Source organism: Siniperca chuatsi, linkage group LG4, assembly GCF_020085105.1.
Source record: "Siniperca chuatsi isolate FFG_IHB_CAS linkage group LG4, ASM2008510v1, whole genome shotgun sequence".
Taxonomy (NCBI): domain Eukaryota; kingdom Metazoa; phylum Chordata; class Actinopteri; order Centrarchiformes; family Sinipercidae; genus Siniperca; species Siniperca chuatsi.
This window is the reverse complement of record NC_058045.1, coordinates 25,559,912-25,580,102: the sequence shown is the minus strand read 5'-3', so window position 1 is coordinate 25,580,102 and position 20,191 is coordinate 25,559,912. Positions and strand designations below refer to the sequence as shown.

Here is a 20,191-nt window from a genome sequence, read left to right as displayed (position 1 = left end):
CGCAAACTTAAGGCGAAAAGATGAGTGTTAAGTTTGGAAAGCATAAAGCACAATTACAAACAATTATACAAAAATGCTTTACTGTCACATTTATAATACTTTATAATTAAGTACCTCACAGTCCGGTTAAACGTTGCACTGATGATGCATATTTCCTGATTTTGAAAGACAATGATCAATTTGCATTCATTTCTAGCATGTTAGATTACTGCTATTGTCGTGTCAAAAAGACTTAAGTCTTCTTCTTTTTTTTACAATTGCTAACACACGTTTCTCAATACTGAATTCACTTGTTCAAAACGTTTCACACAGTCAGCACAACAGAAATCAATGTGGACTAAACTGTGGATCACTTTTCATTGCTTTTCAGTGAAATAAGAGACATCTTGTGTCCAACAGTTGATCTTTTAAATTTAAAACATTTTGCATATTCATAGATTCTGGATTTTTCAATGAGAGATGTAATTGTAAGAATTTTTAACTAGGTGATTGAACATTTTTGTCAGACTTTTTTTTTATCAGACACAAATTACTGTTCCAAGCTGTGCATTTTTATATTCATCTGTATCTTAAAACGTGTCTGGAGGTGATCTTTAAGAGTGTATGTTTGTATGTAGAGAGTAACAAAAACTTTATAATGAAGCAAAACTCACATCAGGAAAGATTTAGGACCAAGGCCCTTTAAGCTGATATTTAGGTTATCCTCAACTAAACTTATTATTATATGTATATATTATATTATATTTATTTTTCATTTATTGATGCATACATGTCATTACATTGCATTACCCACAAAATGCAGTTAAAGTGGGTTTGGAAGTTTTTGAAGGAAATAATTGGACATTAACTTTGTCATACCAGAAGATTTGGATGTCTGTATATTCCAATGTTTACTTTTTCAGGAAAACTTTTGTACTTATTCTGAAGTCCACCTCATGCGTTTCCGGTCATGTCCTCGCTAATGCCGGCGAACTTGATGGAGTTTGCTTGGACGAAGTGAGGCAAAGCTTCTGTCCTATCAGAGGGTGTCGCTGCAAGCCAAAAAAAACAAAACAAAACAAGGTGGGTTCAAAGTGAAATTTAGGGAAGTTACAGGTGGGGCTGGAAGCGTCTCCTGTCAACGTATATTACTCTACTACACCATAACTTATTCAGGCGTAAAGTAAGTTAATTAGCTGTGACGCCTTACCACAACATTTGTTATAAAATCGTTCTGCGAGGCTTTATGTGAATTGTCCTTACATGTTGTTTTTGTTAGCATTGCTAAGTTAGCAGCTCAAAGTGCAGTTCACAGCATATCAGTCATAGTGGGTATGAACAGATCTGTCAATTTAATGCTGCCGTGCCCGTGAACTCGCTTAAGGACGTCACGATGTCACTCTGAATCACCAATAGTAGCTTTTCAAATTCAAGTATTGCTTTCTAATACACTCAAGTGTTTTTATTCCCATAACTTGAAATAATTTTTAATTGAAACACTACCATCCACACAGCCACCGACATAATGGGTGGATGGCGAACTGTGACCTGAAAGTTAATGTTAAGCTACAAGCAGGTTCACCTGCGTTAATTAACTTATGTACCGATCTTACCATAAGGAACTAACAGCTTGCCAAAGATCATTAGTCATCTTCTACTTGATATTCTGTGTCTGCACAAGAAAGGCAACTTTAAACTGCCAGAATTTTTAACTTAGTCTGGTGGAAGGACATTTGCTCTGTACGAGAAAACTGGACAGAATACAAGCAGTTACCCTAATTACTACTGGTGTCATTACATCCATAAAGTCAAGGGACATATTTGTTGTTTGTTAATGTTTTTAAACCGTTGTAAATGTGTAACTACCCCTTAAACAGCTGTCCCTTTGAGAGGCCATGTACCCTGTAGACCTTCCTGCTGTGGATGACACTGACCTGACATCAGCATCTGAACAGTACCTCTCTTCTTTGGAGTCAAAACCTCCTAATAATGAGTGGTTTCAATCATCACAGACGTCAAAGGTACCATAACACTTGTAATGTCTCCACTTTCATAATGATGATGATGATGGTTTTTACCATCTCAAATGGAGTATAGGCTGAAATATCCATAATATTCACCTCTTAATTTCCTCTTAATTTAATTACTGGTAAAAAAAAAAAAATGGGAGCATGGTGAAGTTGCAAATATTTGTAAACATCCTTGACACTGGTTTTGTTGATTGCTCCTGAAATGTTTTCTTTTAAGTATAACAATTTTGTTTGACATTAGACAAAGAAAAGTATGTTTTTCAAAAAAGTGTGTTTGTTGATACACTGGTGTCTTCAGGTCAGAGAGTGTAGATAAAGATGCATGAAGTCGTCTTCCTGTCTGGTCAGGTAGCGATAACAGCAAACAATGTAAGGCGGTTGCAGCTGTTTGAAGATGACCAACCTGACTGTATATTGCTGGCGCTTCACCCTCCTGATGATCCAACACAAGGTTTGGAACTAAACACACTGCCTTCATCAGACACACGTAAGAAAAACACTGATGCTTTCTGCTCTACCTTCCAGTGGTGGCTTTATACCTGCATGAGAAGTGGTGGTGTGTGGATGACGTCTTAAGAACATCCAGCAAATCCAGAAATGGCTTGATGTTGGTAATTTCAATTCAATTCAATTTTATTTATATAGTGCCAGTTAATAACACAAGTTATCTCATTGCACTTTTAAAATATGCCTTTGTACATCTTTTTGTATGTCAGCGTCACTACAACACAGTGATAAACAGATCAGGGTTCTTACACAGGTCTAAACAGTGTGAAAAAAAATACAATTATCTGTCTATCTAATCATTTAGTCTATAAAATGACAGAAAATAGAGACAAGGAAAAGCATACAGCGTGAAGCTGCTTTAAAGTCAAGAGGGGATTCAAGGCTCTATCCTCTCCAAGATGTTTGTAACACATGCTAGTTAAACCTGCTACTCAGCACATTTCACTCAGATTCACCAACTTCCTTCCACAAGCCACACTGAGTCTGTGCCCTTATCAAGGGAGAAGGTTTTTCACAGGGAGCTTGAGAAAAACCCCTGGGATACTCCCTACGACCAATTCATGCTCATGTAAGACAGATGCCCCATTATGGAATGTGTATGTTTGTTGCCAAACTGAAGCATTTCCTGGATTGGCAATCAAATCATTGTCCTTTCGCTTGGCTTGTTGGTCTAGGGGTATGAGGTTCTGGGGTTCAAATCCTGGACGAGCCATAAAAGCAAAAGCGTGGCAACTTTCAAGTCTTGTTGGACTCAGTATGTTTGTTTGATATTAGTCACTGCACCTCCCCAAAATATGTATTTGTAAAGCAGTTTAGCAATGTATCCTAGAGTTTCTTCTTCCATGACTATAGGCAGAGTGGGACATAAATCATTCATTGATCCTATTAAGTAGAGCTGTCAGATACTATTAAGATGTGAGAAAAGGTAGTAGTTGAAACAGGAGGTGGAGGTGAGTTTAATTCAGCCAGTCACATACTGTATAGATCTTCACTGAAGAAGAAGAGAGATGGAAAGGACAGAACAAGCTTAATGAATGTGGGGTTTGCTACAGCTAACATGGTCATGTGCCAATCTGCTCAGTTAAGGTAAATGTTAACCTATCAGGACTACATACTTGTTTAATACTGATGTCAACATTTAAATTCATTTGATACAACAGTTTGTGCAAGGAAATGTGTGTCTTTGGAAAGGCTCACATTTCTTTCATGGCTTTGCACTAAGTTGTACAAAGTTTAAATGGCTTTGTACGGAAGCTGAGAGCAGCCGAGGTTGCAGTAATTTTTTTTCTATCCTGTTATCTGAAGATCACAAGTGAAATGTCTCGTTATCTCAGAATAACGTTTCTCATGATAACGACTTAATTATATTGAAAAAACAAAATGTAGGTTTCTCAAGGTAACAAGGTAATTATCTCGTTATCTTGAGAAAACGGAGTATAGCTGCAACTTCACAGAGGAATGTAGAGTATTTCAGTGATCCTGTTTATATTTTTAACTCCAGAATTCTGTATAAGAAGTGCAGATTACCTGGATTACATGTTACTTCAGAGACATGAGTTTTCATTTTCTCGTGAAAACAACTTCTTGTTTTCTCAAGATAAAGAAAAATGTCAACTTCTAAGTATACTTGGCTAGTTCTGTAAAGAAAAGGTGACCAATAGCTCACATTTATTTAGATTATTAGTGGTATACTTGACATTACTCAACTGGCTTAGATACAGATATAATCATTACATTCAAAAAATTGTTAAATTTATTGGAAAAAAGACTCAGCACTTTATTATAAAGAGCAAAAATACACAGCCCACTCCTTATTTATTCACATCAAATATTGAGTGGTTAATCTTCTTTGACAAAATCATCTTTGCCCAAGTGTAAATAATACAGACACCAATATACAGAGAGCTTATTAGCCAGGCAAGACTTCTTTATTGTTGTTTTTCCAAATGACAGAATTAATGTTTGGGTTTTTTTTTATGTAAATTTGCCAGCAATATGAAATCAACAGTCACGGCTTAAACTTTTACTTGCTTCGTTAAAGACATCGTTAATTATGTAAATTCTTATTAAAATCTCTTGCGATTTGAAAGTTACACACTTTAAAATTGCGATTTCGATATGAAAACCATAAATCGTTCAGCCGTAACGTTAAGACATTAAGTCTATAAGTTTCAAAGGCCTCCAGAAGGAAAGGAGTTCTTTTGGTATGAAATTGTTCAACTTTTTATCGCATATTTGCAGAGAGAAAGAAAGAAAAGCTCAGCTAAGGTTTTGAACATCAGTACTGGTTTAAGAATTCAAATTCAAGTACATGACTGAATCTCAATATACCAGCTGACTAATATGTGATCATATTACTAAATTCATATAAATTAAATCAAGCTCTTTAAACCACAGTTAAAGCGCAGTTAAAAAAAGCATTTTATTTTAAATATTAACTGTATTGATTTTTACCAGAGCCATATGTGTGTGGTCACTTGAGCTTCCTAAGTCATTATGTTTTCCCCAGGTGCAGTCGATTATGGAGAGGGTGATTGTGTTCCTGCTCAGTCAGGTAGTGGAGAGGTCCTCACAGGAGGAGGTGTTGTTCTCCCTGCACCCCCGCACAGAGAGCTGCAAACTGCTGTGGAGAGACAGCCAGGCGGTCGGCTTCTACACCATCAAACACAAAGGTAGGATGGAGGAGGAGAGTGAGAGGGTGGAAGAGAAAGAAGATGAGAATGAGAGTGGGGTGGGTGCACAATTGATTTACCATATGCATATTACCTGTTGATTCTACATCACACGACTTTAAAATAAAGTAAATTCACTTCAAAAATAGTATTTCTAACAACAAAAGGTGACAACTATACAGTAAACATGTCTCCAGATGATTTGCTTCTGTATATAGCAGTGGGAGAATTTACATATATACAAATCGGGGAGGCAAGATGCTGCAAGAAGAGAAAGTTGTGTGATCCAAAACTAAATCCAGGGGACTGTGATCACCAGGAGTGTAAGAAATCATTTGCCTTTTCATTATGGTCAAGATGAGATTCTCCATTCCTTGTAAATCCATAGCAAAACAAAACCTAAATAATTTAACTGAATCATACAGTCAGTGAATCTTAGCTTCGGGGTCCTGTGCTTTTATGCTGAGTCTGATTTAAACTTTATATATGGGTTGATCAGTACGATATATTGGTTAATACTGTATGTTGTGAAATTATAGTGATTAACTTGAAGCTTCACTAATTAATTAACAGTGAATCAAATGACTATATATATTGGAATAGCGATTGTAGGGGTAGTTTTTATTGAGGGTGGTGCTAAAAGGAAGACAGTGGTCTCATTAAAATAAATTGGGTTGGTGGGCTGAGCAAATTTTATGTCATGACACCATTCCTGTTAGATTATGAGATATTTTGTATGCAAACGTTAACACACAATACAGTTTGTCCACCAGAGAGCACAGGGAAGTAAATTTTTTTTTAGTGTAACATGTCCCGCTCAATACATGTCGTGGTCACAATAACCAAATATAAGTTATAATCCTTAAGATTTGGTCCCAGTTGATTTGGTTACTGTGGTAACAGCAAGTGTGGTTTAATACCACAGCGAACACTCCTTGAGCAGCTACTTTTCATTAGAAATACAACATAAGAGCAGCTGGTGTATCTTTTTAGAGTGCAGTCAAACAAACTCATGTTGTTTTAATAAAGTCAGTCAGTAATAATTGATCTGATGCTTGCTGCACACAGTGCAAGTAGTTTTCCACAGAACAGTTATCTTGCTGAGGAGTTAAACCTTGATCATACATGCAGACAGCCGAGTCGCTTCTATACATACTACAATTGAATGTAATGCACATGCACACCAGAAAACATGATGGCAGCCCCTGACAACAAGAAGAGAAGCTGTTGTATCTGGCTGAACCACGAGAAAAAGTAAAAAGAAGTAAAGGGTATGTGCGACCGCGTAACAGTAATAGGACCAATGATGGGGAATACAATACACTCATAAAGTGTATGAAACAAGCACAGTCGGTGTAGTGCATACAGTCCGCACGGTCACAAATTTTGGTTTGCACAGTCCATGGACTTGGGCAAATGACGTCACAAAAACCCTAACGGCCACAGAAGCCATGAATTGGCCTTTAGAGGTGTGCAGGTCACCTGCAGCTCTTCATCTAACAGCTCACTGTGACTGCTCCTTGTTCCATTATTTCCATTCCAAAGAAAACCCAAAATGAACGTTGTCTTGTTTTGTAGATGCATTTTCAATGAACGATCACAGTGCTTACCACAGTGACCAATACAGCGATTCCTGTGTGATTCTTCACAATGAAAGCAACCCCATGTTTTGCTAGTTTATTGAGTCTTTTAATGTTTAGGCAGTAGGATATCCGGTTTGCATTAGCAGTAACTTAATACAGCTCTGACGTGGTGCAAAGAGGCCAAACAGTAAACAGTGAGGCTTTTATTAATGAGATACAAATACGCTGGATTACATGCATTCCTTGTTTTGTTGTGAATCCCTCGTGAGTGTGAAGGAAACTTGAATCCACCATGGGAATGGCGGACTCCGCCACTAACAATGAAAACTATTATATAGAGAGGTAATTACTAAATGTAAGTATATTAAATGGCTATTGCAGAAAGAATGCAGACCATAAATATTATATTATTAACAGGTTTTGAGTTCATGAAAATCTTAAGGATTATAACTTTAAAGGATCCTTATCAAAAATGTTTGTGTATGTTATGTTTTCATGAAAAAAATAATTAATTAAAATAATATCAGCCGATATTTGATCACATTTTTTAAACTTTCAATTATCGACCAGTTTGGCCTAAAAAATCCAGTATAGATTGGGCTGCATTCTAAAGTGCACTGAGTTATTTACTATGATGGATTGTGTTCTTTAAAACAGTAACTCTTCTGCTGCTCCTGTTTCAGGCAGCCTGTGTGACAGCTGGAGCACTCGCTGCTACCAGTTGCCTGTTCTGGACACAGTGCTGGTGAGGAGGAGCTGGAGGAGGAGAGGCTTTGGCCTTCAGATGCTGAAGGATTTGTGCTCCTCGTTCTCCACAGAGGGGTTTCTAGGAGTCAGCTCTCCACTATCACCCAGCATGGTGGCAGGTCAGCTAAGGTTTTCCTTTATCCTGCTCTATCCCCCCACAAAGCCCATTTATTTGGTTATTTACATTCTAATTCTCATCCTTCCTTTCTTCATCTTTTCTTATCTAGAGGAGAATTTTGTCAGATGATTTTTCCATATTTGGTAGAATAATGCACATTTTCTGTCATTGGTTGTCAGTATTGCACTGGCTGCATTCATGCCATATGGGAATAACTAACAAAATCAGTTGGAAATATTCATACCCACGTGCACTCATTGATGATGTACTTATGTTTCACGGCAGATCAAACACACAGCAGTCACAACACACCAAAAATAAAGTTGTTTAGTCCAGCTGTTGTATTTTAATCTCAATTCAAACTTCCCCACAATCCCCACAGAGATCCTTGGTAGTAATGACTATCTGAAAGCTGAGGTGAACGGTGTTTGATTTCGAAAAAGCAACACACATGATTGTTCAACCTCTTCTTTCTTTTTTAAAATAACTAACTCTATAACAGCCCGTTAACAGGTTGTGTGTTTGTGTCTCCTGTGTGTTCAGTGTGCAGGAGGTTCCTGCAGCAGCAAGAGGAACATCGGGAGCGTCTGTATGAGGTGGAGGCTCCAGGGGGCTGGCCTCAACGACGAAACATCTGGCTCAACATCCAGCTAGGCCGCTACTCCCTCAGTACAGATTATATTGACTTTTATGTGTCTAGATGGTTGAAAGAATTTCACATTTTAGATATCATACTGCAAAACTAAAAAGGATTCCAATGTTTTTTGAGCTTATCTACATTTAATTGTACCCCTCAGTTTTATGTGACCTCATTTGACTCGTGTCTTTCTAGGTATTAATGAGGAGAGTAGTCCAACATCAGGAGAAATACAGTGGAATAAAGGAGATGACTCCTCTCAGAAGGTGAGAATCTCAATTTTTCTTTGCTCATGTTGAAAGAATCCCTCTAAAACACTTTATCTTTTATGTTAAAAACAGCTACTGTTTGCATTTATGGACTGATTTTGGGATATATAAATTGCCTCTGAAACAAAAAGAAAAGGCTTTTTCCATATCCAGCATTTGCAATGATGTTCATACAGGAAGAAATCCCTCATAAAAGAGGCAGCGATGTAAATTGCGTTTATAGACCTGAACACAGCGCAGCCACAAGAGATGCTGTGCTTATGATATGTAGACCACACCTTCATACTGCACACTTCTTGGTTAGCTAGTGACTATAGGAAGGTTACAGAGGTGGACCGTATTATGACGTTCCTCTCTAGCAGTGGTTAAAAGTTTACACATGGTATGTACTTAGTTATGCATACTTAGTTGTTACAAATATTATGTAAATGAGCTTATATCTTGTTTTTTTTCCCCTTATTACTTAATTCTTCAGCCAAGGCCCCTAACTATATATTTATTGTAATGGCTTAATGAATCGTTTGTCCATTGCTTTGTAGCCCTGTGTTTGTATATTTATGGCTGTAAATTACATTTGTGTTATATTTGCCCTAAAAAGACTGTGTGTAGTCGAAACATCGATGATACAATAAAATCATTAGAGCTTAGTGTGGACAGTAACCAAAACACAGTTAGTAAATACCAGTTTACAATAATGCTAAATTTTTACTGAACCTGTCAAAAGTGTTCATGAAGCGTATTGGAGAATGTACATGGTAATGTCGTTCAGCAAATGTCGTATTTCAGTCATTGATGAAGTGTGTCTACTTGTGACCACCGTTACTCTTTGCTAATGCAGTTTTTCTGTTATTCGTGTATATACAAACTACAGCCTCAAAAATGTACTTTTGTTGAATCAACACCTCTGACGATCTCAACAAAAATGAAACATTATCACCCTCAACAAAATGGAACCTATTGTTGGGCTTTTTTATTGTATTGTTCCATGAATTTGTCCACCTTGTGTAGATGACTTTTAGTTGGAAGTGCATGCAGGGATAGGCCCCAGCCCCCCCACAACCCAGAATAAGCGAGTGTACATAATGATTGTATGGAAGCTGTCTTGGCACAGACATTCTGGGAAACGTAGGAAAAAATTATTTGAAGTAGACAAGAAAATTGTAATAATTCCTTACTAGACAATAAATGAAGAAACTTTACAGTCTGAATTACAGACTGGCCTCTGAACACAGTGAATATTTTCTCAACATGAGGTGCTTCTACAAATTATTCAAGGTCACAGGGGAAACTCATAGTTCAGAAAAGCCAATTTTAATTATTAAAAAATTATTTATGATCTGGGGGTTGTGAGTCATAACAATATTAATGAAGAATTAATTCTCAGAACATTGCACCTAGAATATATATGTAGAAATGGAAGCAGATTTCTTTATGAGTCTAACCAGTCATTATATTGCCTAAGTGTCTCAGAGTCTGTTCTGTTTTTTTAGATGCAGACATACAATTGTAGACTGGACCTGACCCCACTGAGCACCTGTAATGTGAACATTCCACTAGTAATAGGCTCTTCTGAACAACAAATTAAACCTTGTGATCCAAGCCAAGGAGGAAGCTCCCCAAGCAGCAAAATCTCTGGAACAGGATGTAGACTTGCAGCGCACACCGATGATCTGGACTCTGGATCTCCCACCAGACCACCACAGTCCGTAAACACAAAACGAGCTCTGAAATCCAAGCCCTCTGCAGAGCCCCGCAGAGAGAAGCCAGAGGCAGAGGAAACACAAAGTGCCAAATGAGTCAGAAGGACATGAGGATACAGACACAAGCCTTGTGTGCAACACCAGCCTTCAGAGGGAACTGTTCATACAGATTAAGTGGATGCTATATCCACCTAAACTTAGGTGACCTTTATACTGTATTTATGGAATGAAGTTTACAGACCTTTTTAGACTGATATATGAATAAATTAATTGTACAGTATAATATAAGTACTATCACAAAGCATGCAATAAACTGTTTTAGTAAGATATTACAGAGATAACATAACAGTTTTGTTTGCGTTGCTGTCTTACCCTCCAAATGGAAGTCATTGTTTCCTTTTGATTTAAAGGCCCTGCTCACCCATAGTAAACCCACTTGACTGATTTTCATGGCTCTTCGCAGGACTGGTTGGGGCTGTACAAACTATGCTTCATTGACATCTCCATCACTCTCCTGTTATCTTTGTTTGGGTGGGATAAATTATACCTTTATCATTCTTATTAGTACATGAAGTTTAGTGACCTCACATAATTCCCAGCAGAGCTCCACCCACCTTCAACCTGTCTAATCAGTGGTGGAAGTTAATTCAGAACATTTACTCAAGTACTGTACTTAAGTACAATTTAGAGGTACTTGTACTTTACTTGAATATTTTCCTTTTATGCTACTTTATACTTTTCCTCCACTACATTTATCTGAAAGATATAGTTACTTTTCAAATAAAGACAATGCATTGTTAAAAATTAATACAGTGGTTCCCATCCTTTTTGGATTGTGACTCCTTACAAAAAAGCAGTGTCCCTTCTCATGTTGTAGATATCTCTCAGTAGGTAGCATTTCCACCAAAGAAACACATCACAGGTGGTTTCATTTCATAACTGTTCAAATAATCCAATATTTCACAAAAAAGCAAAGATTAGAGAAAAGTCCAAAATATGAATACAAATTTGTGTAGTAGAACTACCCCATTAATCATCTGACAACCCCTCAGATTTATCTTATGACCGTTTGGAGGGGCCTGACCCCTAAGTTGGGAACCAGTGGATCAAACAACCTAACTGTAGTATTATTGCTTTTACGTTTGATACATTTTGCTGATAATACTTCTGTACTTAAGTATGATTTCAAGTACAGGATTTTTACTTGCTTTTACATTGTTGTACTGGTGTTTTTACTTAAGTAAAAGATGTAAATACTTCTTCCACTACTGGGTCTAATCAGATAACACTAAGCATGGTTAGACTTACTTTATCAATCACATCATACATAAATCATACATCATGTACAGCATGGAGAGTTGCATGGGGTTAAAAAACACCTTGAAATTGGAAAGTAACCCAGCATGTCTTTGAAAGTTGATGTGTTGTGGTTTGTATCTTGACTCAATTGTATAGAAATAGTTTGACATTTTTGGAAATACGCTTATTCACTTTCGTGCTGAGAGTTAGATGAAAAGATTGATACCACGCTCATGTCTGTATTAAATATGAACCTACAGCCATCAGCCAGTTATCTTAGCTTAGCATAAACAGGAAATTAAGTGGGGTAAACAAGGGGAAACAGCTAGCATGGGTATGTAGCACAATCCTCCAAACAGCACCTCACTGCTCCTGGCCAAGAAAAATTCCTGCAAATAAAACCACATGTCCTTTTTACAGTTCAGTTTTGTACAGATTAAACAAACAATATATAACTTGTTAATTAGTGAGCTTTAGATGTGCTGCTACCTTCAGACAGAGCCAGTCTTGCTGTTTTCCCCTGTTTCCAGTCTTTACGCTAAGCTAAGCTAACTGGCTGCTTGCTATAGCCTTATATATAATGGACAGTATAAGAGAGGTATCAATCTTCTCATCTTAACTCTAGGCAAGAAAGTGATTATGCATATTTCCCAAAACTATTACTTAAGTCAATTTAAGTATACAAACAGTTTTAAAAAATGAAACATAATTAACTGTGACTGCAATAAAGCAATCAGTACCCACTAAAAGGATGCAAATGACTTTCTAATGTTAAAGATGCAAATATGTTAATTGAAATTCATTAACACATTACAGAAAATACACTTTTGCTCCTCATGATATGCAAGTCAGTTTCTACCAGGAAAAAGAAAATAAAGGAAACTGTTAGGAATGATGCAGTTGAAAAATACTTATGGTAAATACATTTTTTGAGATACTGAATTAAGATTCTGAGATTTGGTCCATTTGGTGTGCAGGACCTATAATATAATTTTTACTTCAAATTTGACTTACTGAGTCATAATTTTGACTTTAAAAGTGTCAATTTTGTCTTTCTATCTTTGTCATTCATAACATTTTTTATTTTTTTCCGTGGCTGAAATGGGCTTCCATATTATTCTGATTATGATCACTATTATTGTTTTAGACCTCGTTTCTCACCGCGTACATTTTCCTCATCTCCTGCACAGCTGTCACCCGTCGGCACGTTCTGTCCGAAAACCGAGCACACCTCTCTCATGCGACATGTAGGAACAGGAAGTAAGGAAACAGGAAAAGTATCGGAGAAAGGAACAGTTACAATATTACAATACAGTTTGTGAAAGATGAGTCGAATTTATCACAACACGTCTTTACAGAACAAACCAGTACACAATGAGAAATTTGACCGTGTGTGGTGCCCCTCTATGTATGAAAGGTAGGGGCTTAAATACTTTTGTTTGTAGACTAAAATTGACAGGTAAAAGAGATAAAGTATTAAGATGAGTTCCAGTTACAGTAGCTCAGTATGATATGTTATTTTCCTTCTGTGGAGACAACATCAAACTCCACTGAAAAATCGGACAGTTTACTTTTAGAGCAGGTAGCCTAGATCTAGTTTACCCACCTTACACACATTATTTTGTGAGGAGTACGCTAATTGCAGTGGTTGTATATTTATCATTCGACTGATTCCCCAGTTAGCACTTAATCTCACGAAAACTGGAAATGGTGTATTGGTGTTAGTAGTTACTGCTAGCTAACGCCCTCTATCGTGTGTTTCAGTTCAAGTGTACTAACACACGGTGAACAACCACTTATAACTTAAAAGTTAAACATTTATTCAAATGAGTTCCGTTTGAGTAGCTGACCTATGTCGAAATAAAATTTAGAACTTGATATTCAATTTGCTGTAACCAAGGAGTTTGGCTTGTAAGGCTCCACTATACAGGTCTCTACAAGGGAGAACATACGTTTGGAGTTGTTGCACATTGCTCTCCTATAAGGAACATAATGCACAGTTACAAGTGGAAGTAGAATGATTTTAATATTAGATATTTTTCTTTCACACAGGGGCCAAGGGATTCTTCTAGAAGGAAAGCTGCTGGATGTTTCCAGACATGCGATCAGTGATGACAACAATCAAAAGGTACAGTAGGCAAAATACAGTCAGGGTCTGATGCTCTAAAAGTCTGGTATGGCCCTTTCTCCTCTCTCATCAAGAGACTACATAATTCATCTGCAAGCATGTTTTCAATAAAAAGCTGAATTCCAACAGCTCTGTCTTTCCCTTCATTAAAAAAGGGTTGTTTGAAAATTGTTTAGAACCACTGTACAAAATGAAGTCCTTCAGGTCAACACATCTTTATCAAAGTAAATTATACTTTGTCATAATGTCAAGAATGAAACCATGTTTGAGAAAGCTGCCTCTGTCTTAAATAATTAATTAATGTAATCAAAGTGTTTTTCTAAACAAGGGTTTCATATGGAAGTTTTTATTGGACCTTAATAGTTGTACAATCCACAAATATTTCACTATGCACAAACATGTATTTTTTAATTTGTGTTGTGTAAAGTCATATCCACAAAAATACACATGCATATTTGTAGATTGCTTCCTGTTAGCTTGTGGGCCACGTGACATTTGTGACTTCCGTCCATGGCTGTATAATAAGAACTGGATACAGCACCACCGCTCAGCCTTGCAGCCCATTTTTTCCAGTGGCCACTTGCGGTATTGCAACGAAAGATTCCCCTGCACCCCAAAAAGCACTTTGCCTATTGTCCACGATTATACAGATTTTTTCAATTGCTAGAACATAAATCCCATTGGCTGAACAAAGTTCTCAGTTGTCTGACCTCATTTAGCTAATTGTGCAGTCTGTTGTCAATACCTTAAACCATTTCCACCACACATTTTCATTCTCAAAACACATTATTCTGCACTCTAATGCACATGTCATCCATACTGGTAAACACAAGTGGCAACAATCAAATACAAATAGAGAACACATGTCATTGATTGAACACAACCACTCAAAATTGATGTAACCTGTTTCAAATGATGTGACACAACCAATATAAGCCAGTTCAGAGAGCAAACAGGTTGTGCTTTGGCCTGACCCAGCCCAAAGACAAGAAGAAGCACATTGATCACATGGGACGGTGTAGTCCCTCATTCGTCCAGGAGTGTTCTATCGTAGAAAAGGTTTCAGTCGTAGTCATCTGGACACTGTTTTCAGAATCAAGACGTTTCGGCTCCCATCCGGAAGTCATTCTCAATTGTGAAAAAACTGGACGGGAACTGGAAATTTAAGCTACTCTGAGTTACATAAGCCCTGCCCTAAGGAGGGAATCTGCCTGAGTATCTGTTAATAGCTAGTTTCACCTGAAACTGACCTAATAGTTTCAAGATGGCCCAGTAATCAGTAATCAGGCCTATTGTTCTCTGGCTGCATCTACTTCATCACTGTTAAGTGCCTGATTAGCATGCGATAGGCGTGACCAAGGTGATAATACACTCTGATAGACTTTGGGCAGATTAAATCTCAGACCACCATTTCTGTTCAAAGAGGGGTTCTGGTACTGAATGGAGTAGACAACATTGCTCTGTTTCTGTGTGGGTAACTTGTCTAGTTAAAAGAGCCAAAAAACAGGACAAAAGTGTAACTGAACCAAGAAGGAACGGTGTCTCCATTCCTTATGTATCTGGACTGTCTGAAAAACTACAAAGGATCTTTAGACAGCACGATGTTCCTGTCTTCTTTAAACCAGGCAACACTTTAAGACAGAAACTCGTTCACCCTAAGGACAAGTTACCCACACAGAAACAGAGCAATGTTGTCTACTCCATTCAGTGCAGTGAGGAAAACTGCAAAGAACGGTACATAGGCGAAACCAAACAGCCACTTCACAAAAGACTTTATCAGCACAGACGACACGCTAACTCAGGATTACAGAGCGCCGTGCATTTGCATTTAAAAGCTACAAACCACACATTTGAGACAGTGAGGTGAAGATTCTTAGTAGAGAGAAGAGTTGGTTTGAGCAGGCGTCAAGGAAGCCATTTTTGTGAAGAAAGAGAACCCTCTTTGAACAGAAATGGTGGTCTGAGATTTAATCTGCCCAAAGTCTATCAGAGTGTATTATCACCTTGGTCACGCCTATAGCATGCTAATCAGGCACTTAACAGTGATGAAGTAGATGCAGCCAGAGAACAATAGGCCTGATTACTGATTACTGGGCCATCTTGAAACTATTAGGTCAGTTTCAGGTGAAACTAGCTATTAACAGATACTCAGGCAGATTCCCTCCTGAGGGCAGGGCTTATGTAACTCAGAGTAGCTTAAATTTCCAGTTCCCGTCCAGTTTTTTCACAATTGAGAATGACTTCCGGATGGGAGCCGAAACGTCTTGATTCTGAAAACAGTGTCCAGATGACTACGACTGAAACCTTTTCTACGATTGATCACATGTTTACTCCTTAGATTTTTGTCCCTTTTAGTATTGTATATTGTAGTACAGTGCATTGTGGGCTGTATACTGTACAATGAACAAATTGTATGGCCCTGAACATTGTGTTTTCCATTTGTTAACAGTTTCTGACTGCTCAATAGATTTTGACTGGTTGCAGGTTCATATCAACAAAGAACAAGAATTACAGTATCACAGAGACAAAGGACAAGTTTGTGAGATGCAGGGTACAGTACTGTAAAAATAGGGGTACAAGGAGAAGGACGAACAACAAAAAATTGCTAAGAGCAAAGCAGAGTAGTAATTTCTGATCAATTTTGAGCTACTATGATAGAACATGTTTTTGTTTATCAAAAGACAATGACGGAGAAATATTACATTTGTTTTGAGATTAAAAATTTATTTCTCCCTGAGAACTATGTTTTGAACAATGTGTTTTCTGTTTTTGGTGTATTGTTTACTGACTGCTTGATAGTGTATATCATTTTGATCACTTTGTTTATGATTTGAGAGCAGTGCTCGATTTTGAACACAGGTAAAACTCTTTTGAGGCGAAAGTTTCATTTTGCGAAAGGAGTCAGAGGTTTTGTAAATAGTGCTTGAAGATGAGGTTTTGTGTTTAATGGTTTCAGAAAATGGAGCAAGGTTTCAGAAATTGTGTTTTAGCAACTGAGAAAAACTGTAAAAGAGAGGTCTGTAAAACTGTGGACAGGACACCTCAAACTGCAAATAAGGTCAATTATGACTCTTTCTATTATGAATTTTGGATCCATGGAGGTTTTATATTTGTAAAACTTTCCTCGAGCTCAGAAAAGCGATTTATAAATCTGTGACGTCATCACAATGTGAAGTCTAGGGGCCGAATGGGAACTCACGGGCCACCGGGAGAAAGACTACTGCGCATATTCAGTGGGTCGCATACCCCGGAAGTAAACCAGGAAGCTCGAAAACTTTTTTGGCATATGCGCCAGGCAAGCAATTCCGTCATATCTGTTGTATCCGTCAACAGGTAAATAACAGCCTCTTGTGTTTGAGACTGGTCATTTGAGAGAGCTCCAGCCAGCTCACAATGGGGTCTGTGAGCGTGCCTGGTGGCTGGCTAGCAAGCGACCCAGACAGACGCTAGCTTGCTGTCGTGGCAGTTTGTGGAGCTTCTCTCTGCTGCTCCAAAAACGTGAGCTGCTGTGGCTGAGTCGCCATAGCTAGGTGTTAGCTAGTGTTAGCGTTTAGCAGACGCCTGGAACAGTATAGCCAGAGTGGAGAGAGTGGAGAGTGCAGAGAAGCAGAGTGGGGGTGGATTTGTACTGTAGTTCTGTCAGCTCATGTGAGGGAATAGCTAGTAACTGCACCTTACAGATCTGCTGCAGTACGAATTGGACAACATTCCACAAATAAATAGGAGGGAAGTCACAAATGTCACATGGCCCACAAGCTGACAGGAAGCAAAACCCATTTCACATGTAAAAATGGAACCACAAATGTGTAAATATCACTTTACATGTATTTGTTGCGGTGAAGCTATGTACATTTGTAAAATCTATCTACTATTTTTATGTAAATAAAAATTAAAATGTGTTTTAACAGTGTAAGTTATACATATTACGCATATATAAATCGCTCTGTATTTTTCTGGATATGACTGTATACAACCAAATTACAAAATACATGTTTGTGCATAGTGAAATATTTGTGGGTCACGGTAGACATTTGTGGATTGTCTTCTGTGGGTCACAACTAATAAAGTCCAATAAAAACTTCCATAGATTCAAACCTTGTCTCGTCTTGTCTTCATGTTTTATTAAACAATATAAACATGTCTTTCACGATCTGCCATTGACAGAAACTTTAGCTCTGTTTATGCTTTAAAAGAAACAACCTCCTCTTTTGTTGTGTCAGAAAAAAGTTCAGAAGATTGCCCAAATCCACATCAGTTTTAGCATTTTGGACAGACGAAACATAAACGCAGCTAGACAAAACACAAATCACACTTTGATTTTGTTGCTTTTTTTCATTGGCAGGTCCGTTTCTATGTGCTGTACATCAAACCCAGCCGCATCCATCAAAGGAAGTTTGATGCTAGCGGGAAGGAGATTGAGCCAAACTTCAGTGACACCAAAAAAGTCAACACTGGTTTCCTGATGTCCTCCTACAGTGAGTAGATAGCAACAAACATTTGGGTCATAAGACTCGTGGTCAGGTCACAGTGTCCCCTGGCAGTGTGTGTTTGATTCCCACCTCCAATGTAAGACATTTTTGGACTGCAGCTGCACCCTTAAATCGTATAAGCAAAGTGACTTAAAGACATGAAGTCAAATTTGTCTCCTGGAGGAATCCCACTTCTGACAAAACAACATTTAATTGAACAAGGACCCTGGTATTGTAAAAATGCATACCGCATAATGTGTCCCGTTATACAAGTTTGTGTCTTAATTGAGCAGAGCAGACATTAGTGTATTTGTCACAACTTTGTGGTATCTCTATATCTGCAGTTAAAACTGTTCTGGGCAGGAATCTAACCCTGACCTCTCACGTGAAAGCCATGAAAACATATTTTCTCTGTCATGTTGAGAGTTGTCGCTATCCATGCTATGTCAACAAATCTCGATTGGATTGCCATGAAATTTTGTACAGACATTCGTGGTCCCCAGAACTTGACTGACTTTGATAACTTTGGTGGTCCCCTGACTTTTCCTCTCGGCCCACGATTGTACAGAACAATGTCTTATTTTGGGCAAGATTGAAACTATAGCTCAGAAAATGCAACCCTCTGAAAGAAGTCAGGATGGCCTAGCAATCTAAGGTGCTTCTTTGAGGTCGCAGCCTCTTCTTGAGGTGTGGTTGGAATCCCACATCTGACAGTAAAGCTTTTTATTGGACGTTGTTATTATACCAATGCACCTCCTCCTCTTGAGGTGTGGGTAGGAATCTCACATTTGATTGGACGTTGTTATTATACCAATGTACACATTTAAGCAACAAATTTGCGATCATGTCCTACAGTGTACAAGTTTGTCGTTAGTGTGTCCTTCACAGCTGAGTGGTCTGTAGCTGCACAGTTTCTACAGGTATATGGCAAAGTTAAAGCTGTTTCTGCATTGGCCGGGAATCGGACCCGGGTCTCCCGCGTGGCAGGCGAGAATTCTACCACTGAACCACCAATGCTTGAAAAAGTGCTCCAATGTGTGCTGACACGCCCACATTTCTGCCAGAATTCTCACCAGAGGATGAATCCTACTGACTTTGGCAATCCCCTGACTTTTCCTGTCGCCCCCGGTGAATTGTTTATTGTTTGTTGACTGTCTGACTGAATGACGTCTCCTCTAGCTCCATCCAAGAGGTTCATATTTGTGATTTTGGATGAAATGTCTCGACAACTACTGGATAGATTGTCATCTATAGATTGTCAATGCAATAGAGTGTATTCGTTCACAAGAGATCAACTCGAGTCAGGTACCGGTAGCGAACTAAATACCAAGCTCTGTGGCCTGTCTTTTATAGCCAAAAACGTTCCTCCTTCTCTGGTGGATTTTCCACCTCTTTTTCTAAGAATAATCCAACTTTTCTAAGAAACAATGGTCTCATGCTTTTGGAAAGTACCGAAAATCTTCCATGAGCTCATCTTACCGGAGTAGCCAGGAAAGAACCTGATTTCTCCTGTCTCGGCCGGTTCAGACCAGTTTTCTGACACTGTAACTGGGCTCTGTACTGTAAGTACTGAATCTTTCAATGATCTCATTGTAACGGAGACGGGGAGAACGCTGATCCCTCTTGTCTCAGGGTGTTGTGAATGTATTTTTTAAAAAACTTTACTATCTTCACACCTTATATGTCCTAATACATTTAGTTTCTTCAGTAGTGTTATACATCTCAACAAAATTGGCGTTAATCACTATACTAGGTGCACAGGCTTGTTATATAATAAATCCACAGTACATAGTTTGTTTAATGAAATCATCCACAACAGTATTTGGCCAGTTTCAAGTCCATATACTTCAAACCTTAAAAGCCATGAAAACATATTTTCTCTGTCATGTTGAGAGTTGTCGCTATCCATGCTATGTCAACAAATCTCGATTGGATTGCCATGAAATTTTGTACAGACATTCGTGGTCCCCAGAACTTGACTGACTTTGATAACTTTGGTGGTCCCCTGACTTTTCCTCTCGGCCCACGATTGTACAGAACAATGTCTTATTTT

At 38.2% G+C, this 20,191-nt stretch overlaps 2 protein-coding genes, 1 long non-coding RNA gene and 1 other non-coding gene across 6 annotated transcripts in view; 2 read left to right on the top strand and 2 right to left on the bottom strand.

Moving 5' to 3' along the window:
* Nucleotides 1-931: 931 nt before the first annotated feature.
* Nucleotides 932-10,569, top strand: fam169b (family with sequence similarity 169 member B). Of its 3 annotated transcripts, none has more exons than XM_044191996.1 (9): nucleotides 932-1,062; nucleotides 1,857-2,000; nucleotides 2,358-2,460; nucleotides 2,535-2,620; nucleotides 5,026-5,188; nucleotides 7,455-7,637; nucleotides 8,180-8,305; nucleotides 8,469-8,539; nucleotides 10,033-10,569. In XM_044191996.1, the coding sequence occupies exons 2-9, from the start codon at nucleotides 1,875-1,877 to the stop codon at nucleotides 10,336-10,338; spliced, it is 1,164 nt and encodes a 387-aa protein (XP_044047931.1). In that variant the 5' UTR covers nucleotides 932-1,062; nucleotides 1,857-1,874; the 3' UTR covers nucleotides 10,339-10,569. The 3 variants fall into 3 exon arrangements, with proteins under 3 accessions (XP_044047931.1, XP_044047930.1, XP_044047932.1); XM_044191995.1 differs by having other exon boundaries at nucleotides 1,015-1,162; XM_044191997.1 differs by lacking the exon at nucleotides 932-1,062 and having other exon boundaries at nucleotides 1,880-2,000; nucleotides 2,308-2,460.
* Nucleotides 5,039-13,289, bottom strand: LOC122874319. Its single transcript, XR_006377590.1, has 3 exons — nucleotides 13,148-13,289; nucleotides 12,703-12,774; nucleotides 5,039-5,168 (listed from the first exon to the last, which is right to left on the bottom strand). It is a non-coding gene; the product is annotated as an uncharacterized LOC122874319 (long non-coding RNA).
* arpin (actin related protein 2/3 complex inhibitor) overlaps nucleotides 12,787-20,191 on the top strand; it is a 14,011-nt gene continuing 6,606 nt past the window's right edge. Inside the window, exons 1-3 of the mRNA XM_044191998.1 lie at nucleotides 12,787-12,958; nucleotides 13,594-13,669; nucleotides 18,012-18,144. Coding sequence (XP_044047933.1) covers nucleotides 12,867-12,958; nucleotides 13,594-13,669; nucleotides 18,012-18,144 — 301 coding nt within the window. The 5' untranslated portion in view covers nucleotides 12,787-12,866. The remainder of the gene's footprint in view (nucleotides 12,959-13,593; nucleotides 13,670-18,011; nucleotides 18,145-20,191) is intronic.
* On the bottom strand, nucleotides 19,085-19,155 carry trnag-gcc. The gene has a single exon. It is a non-coding gene; the product is annotated as a tRNA-Gly (tRNA).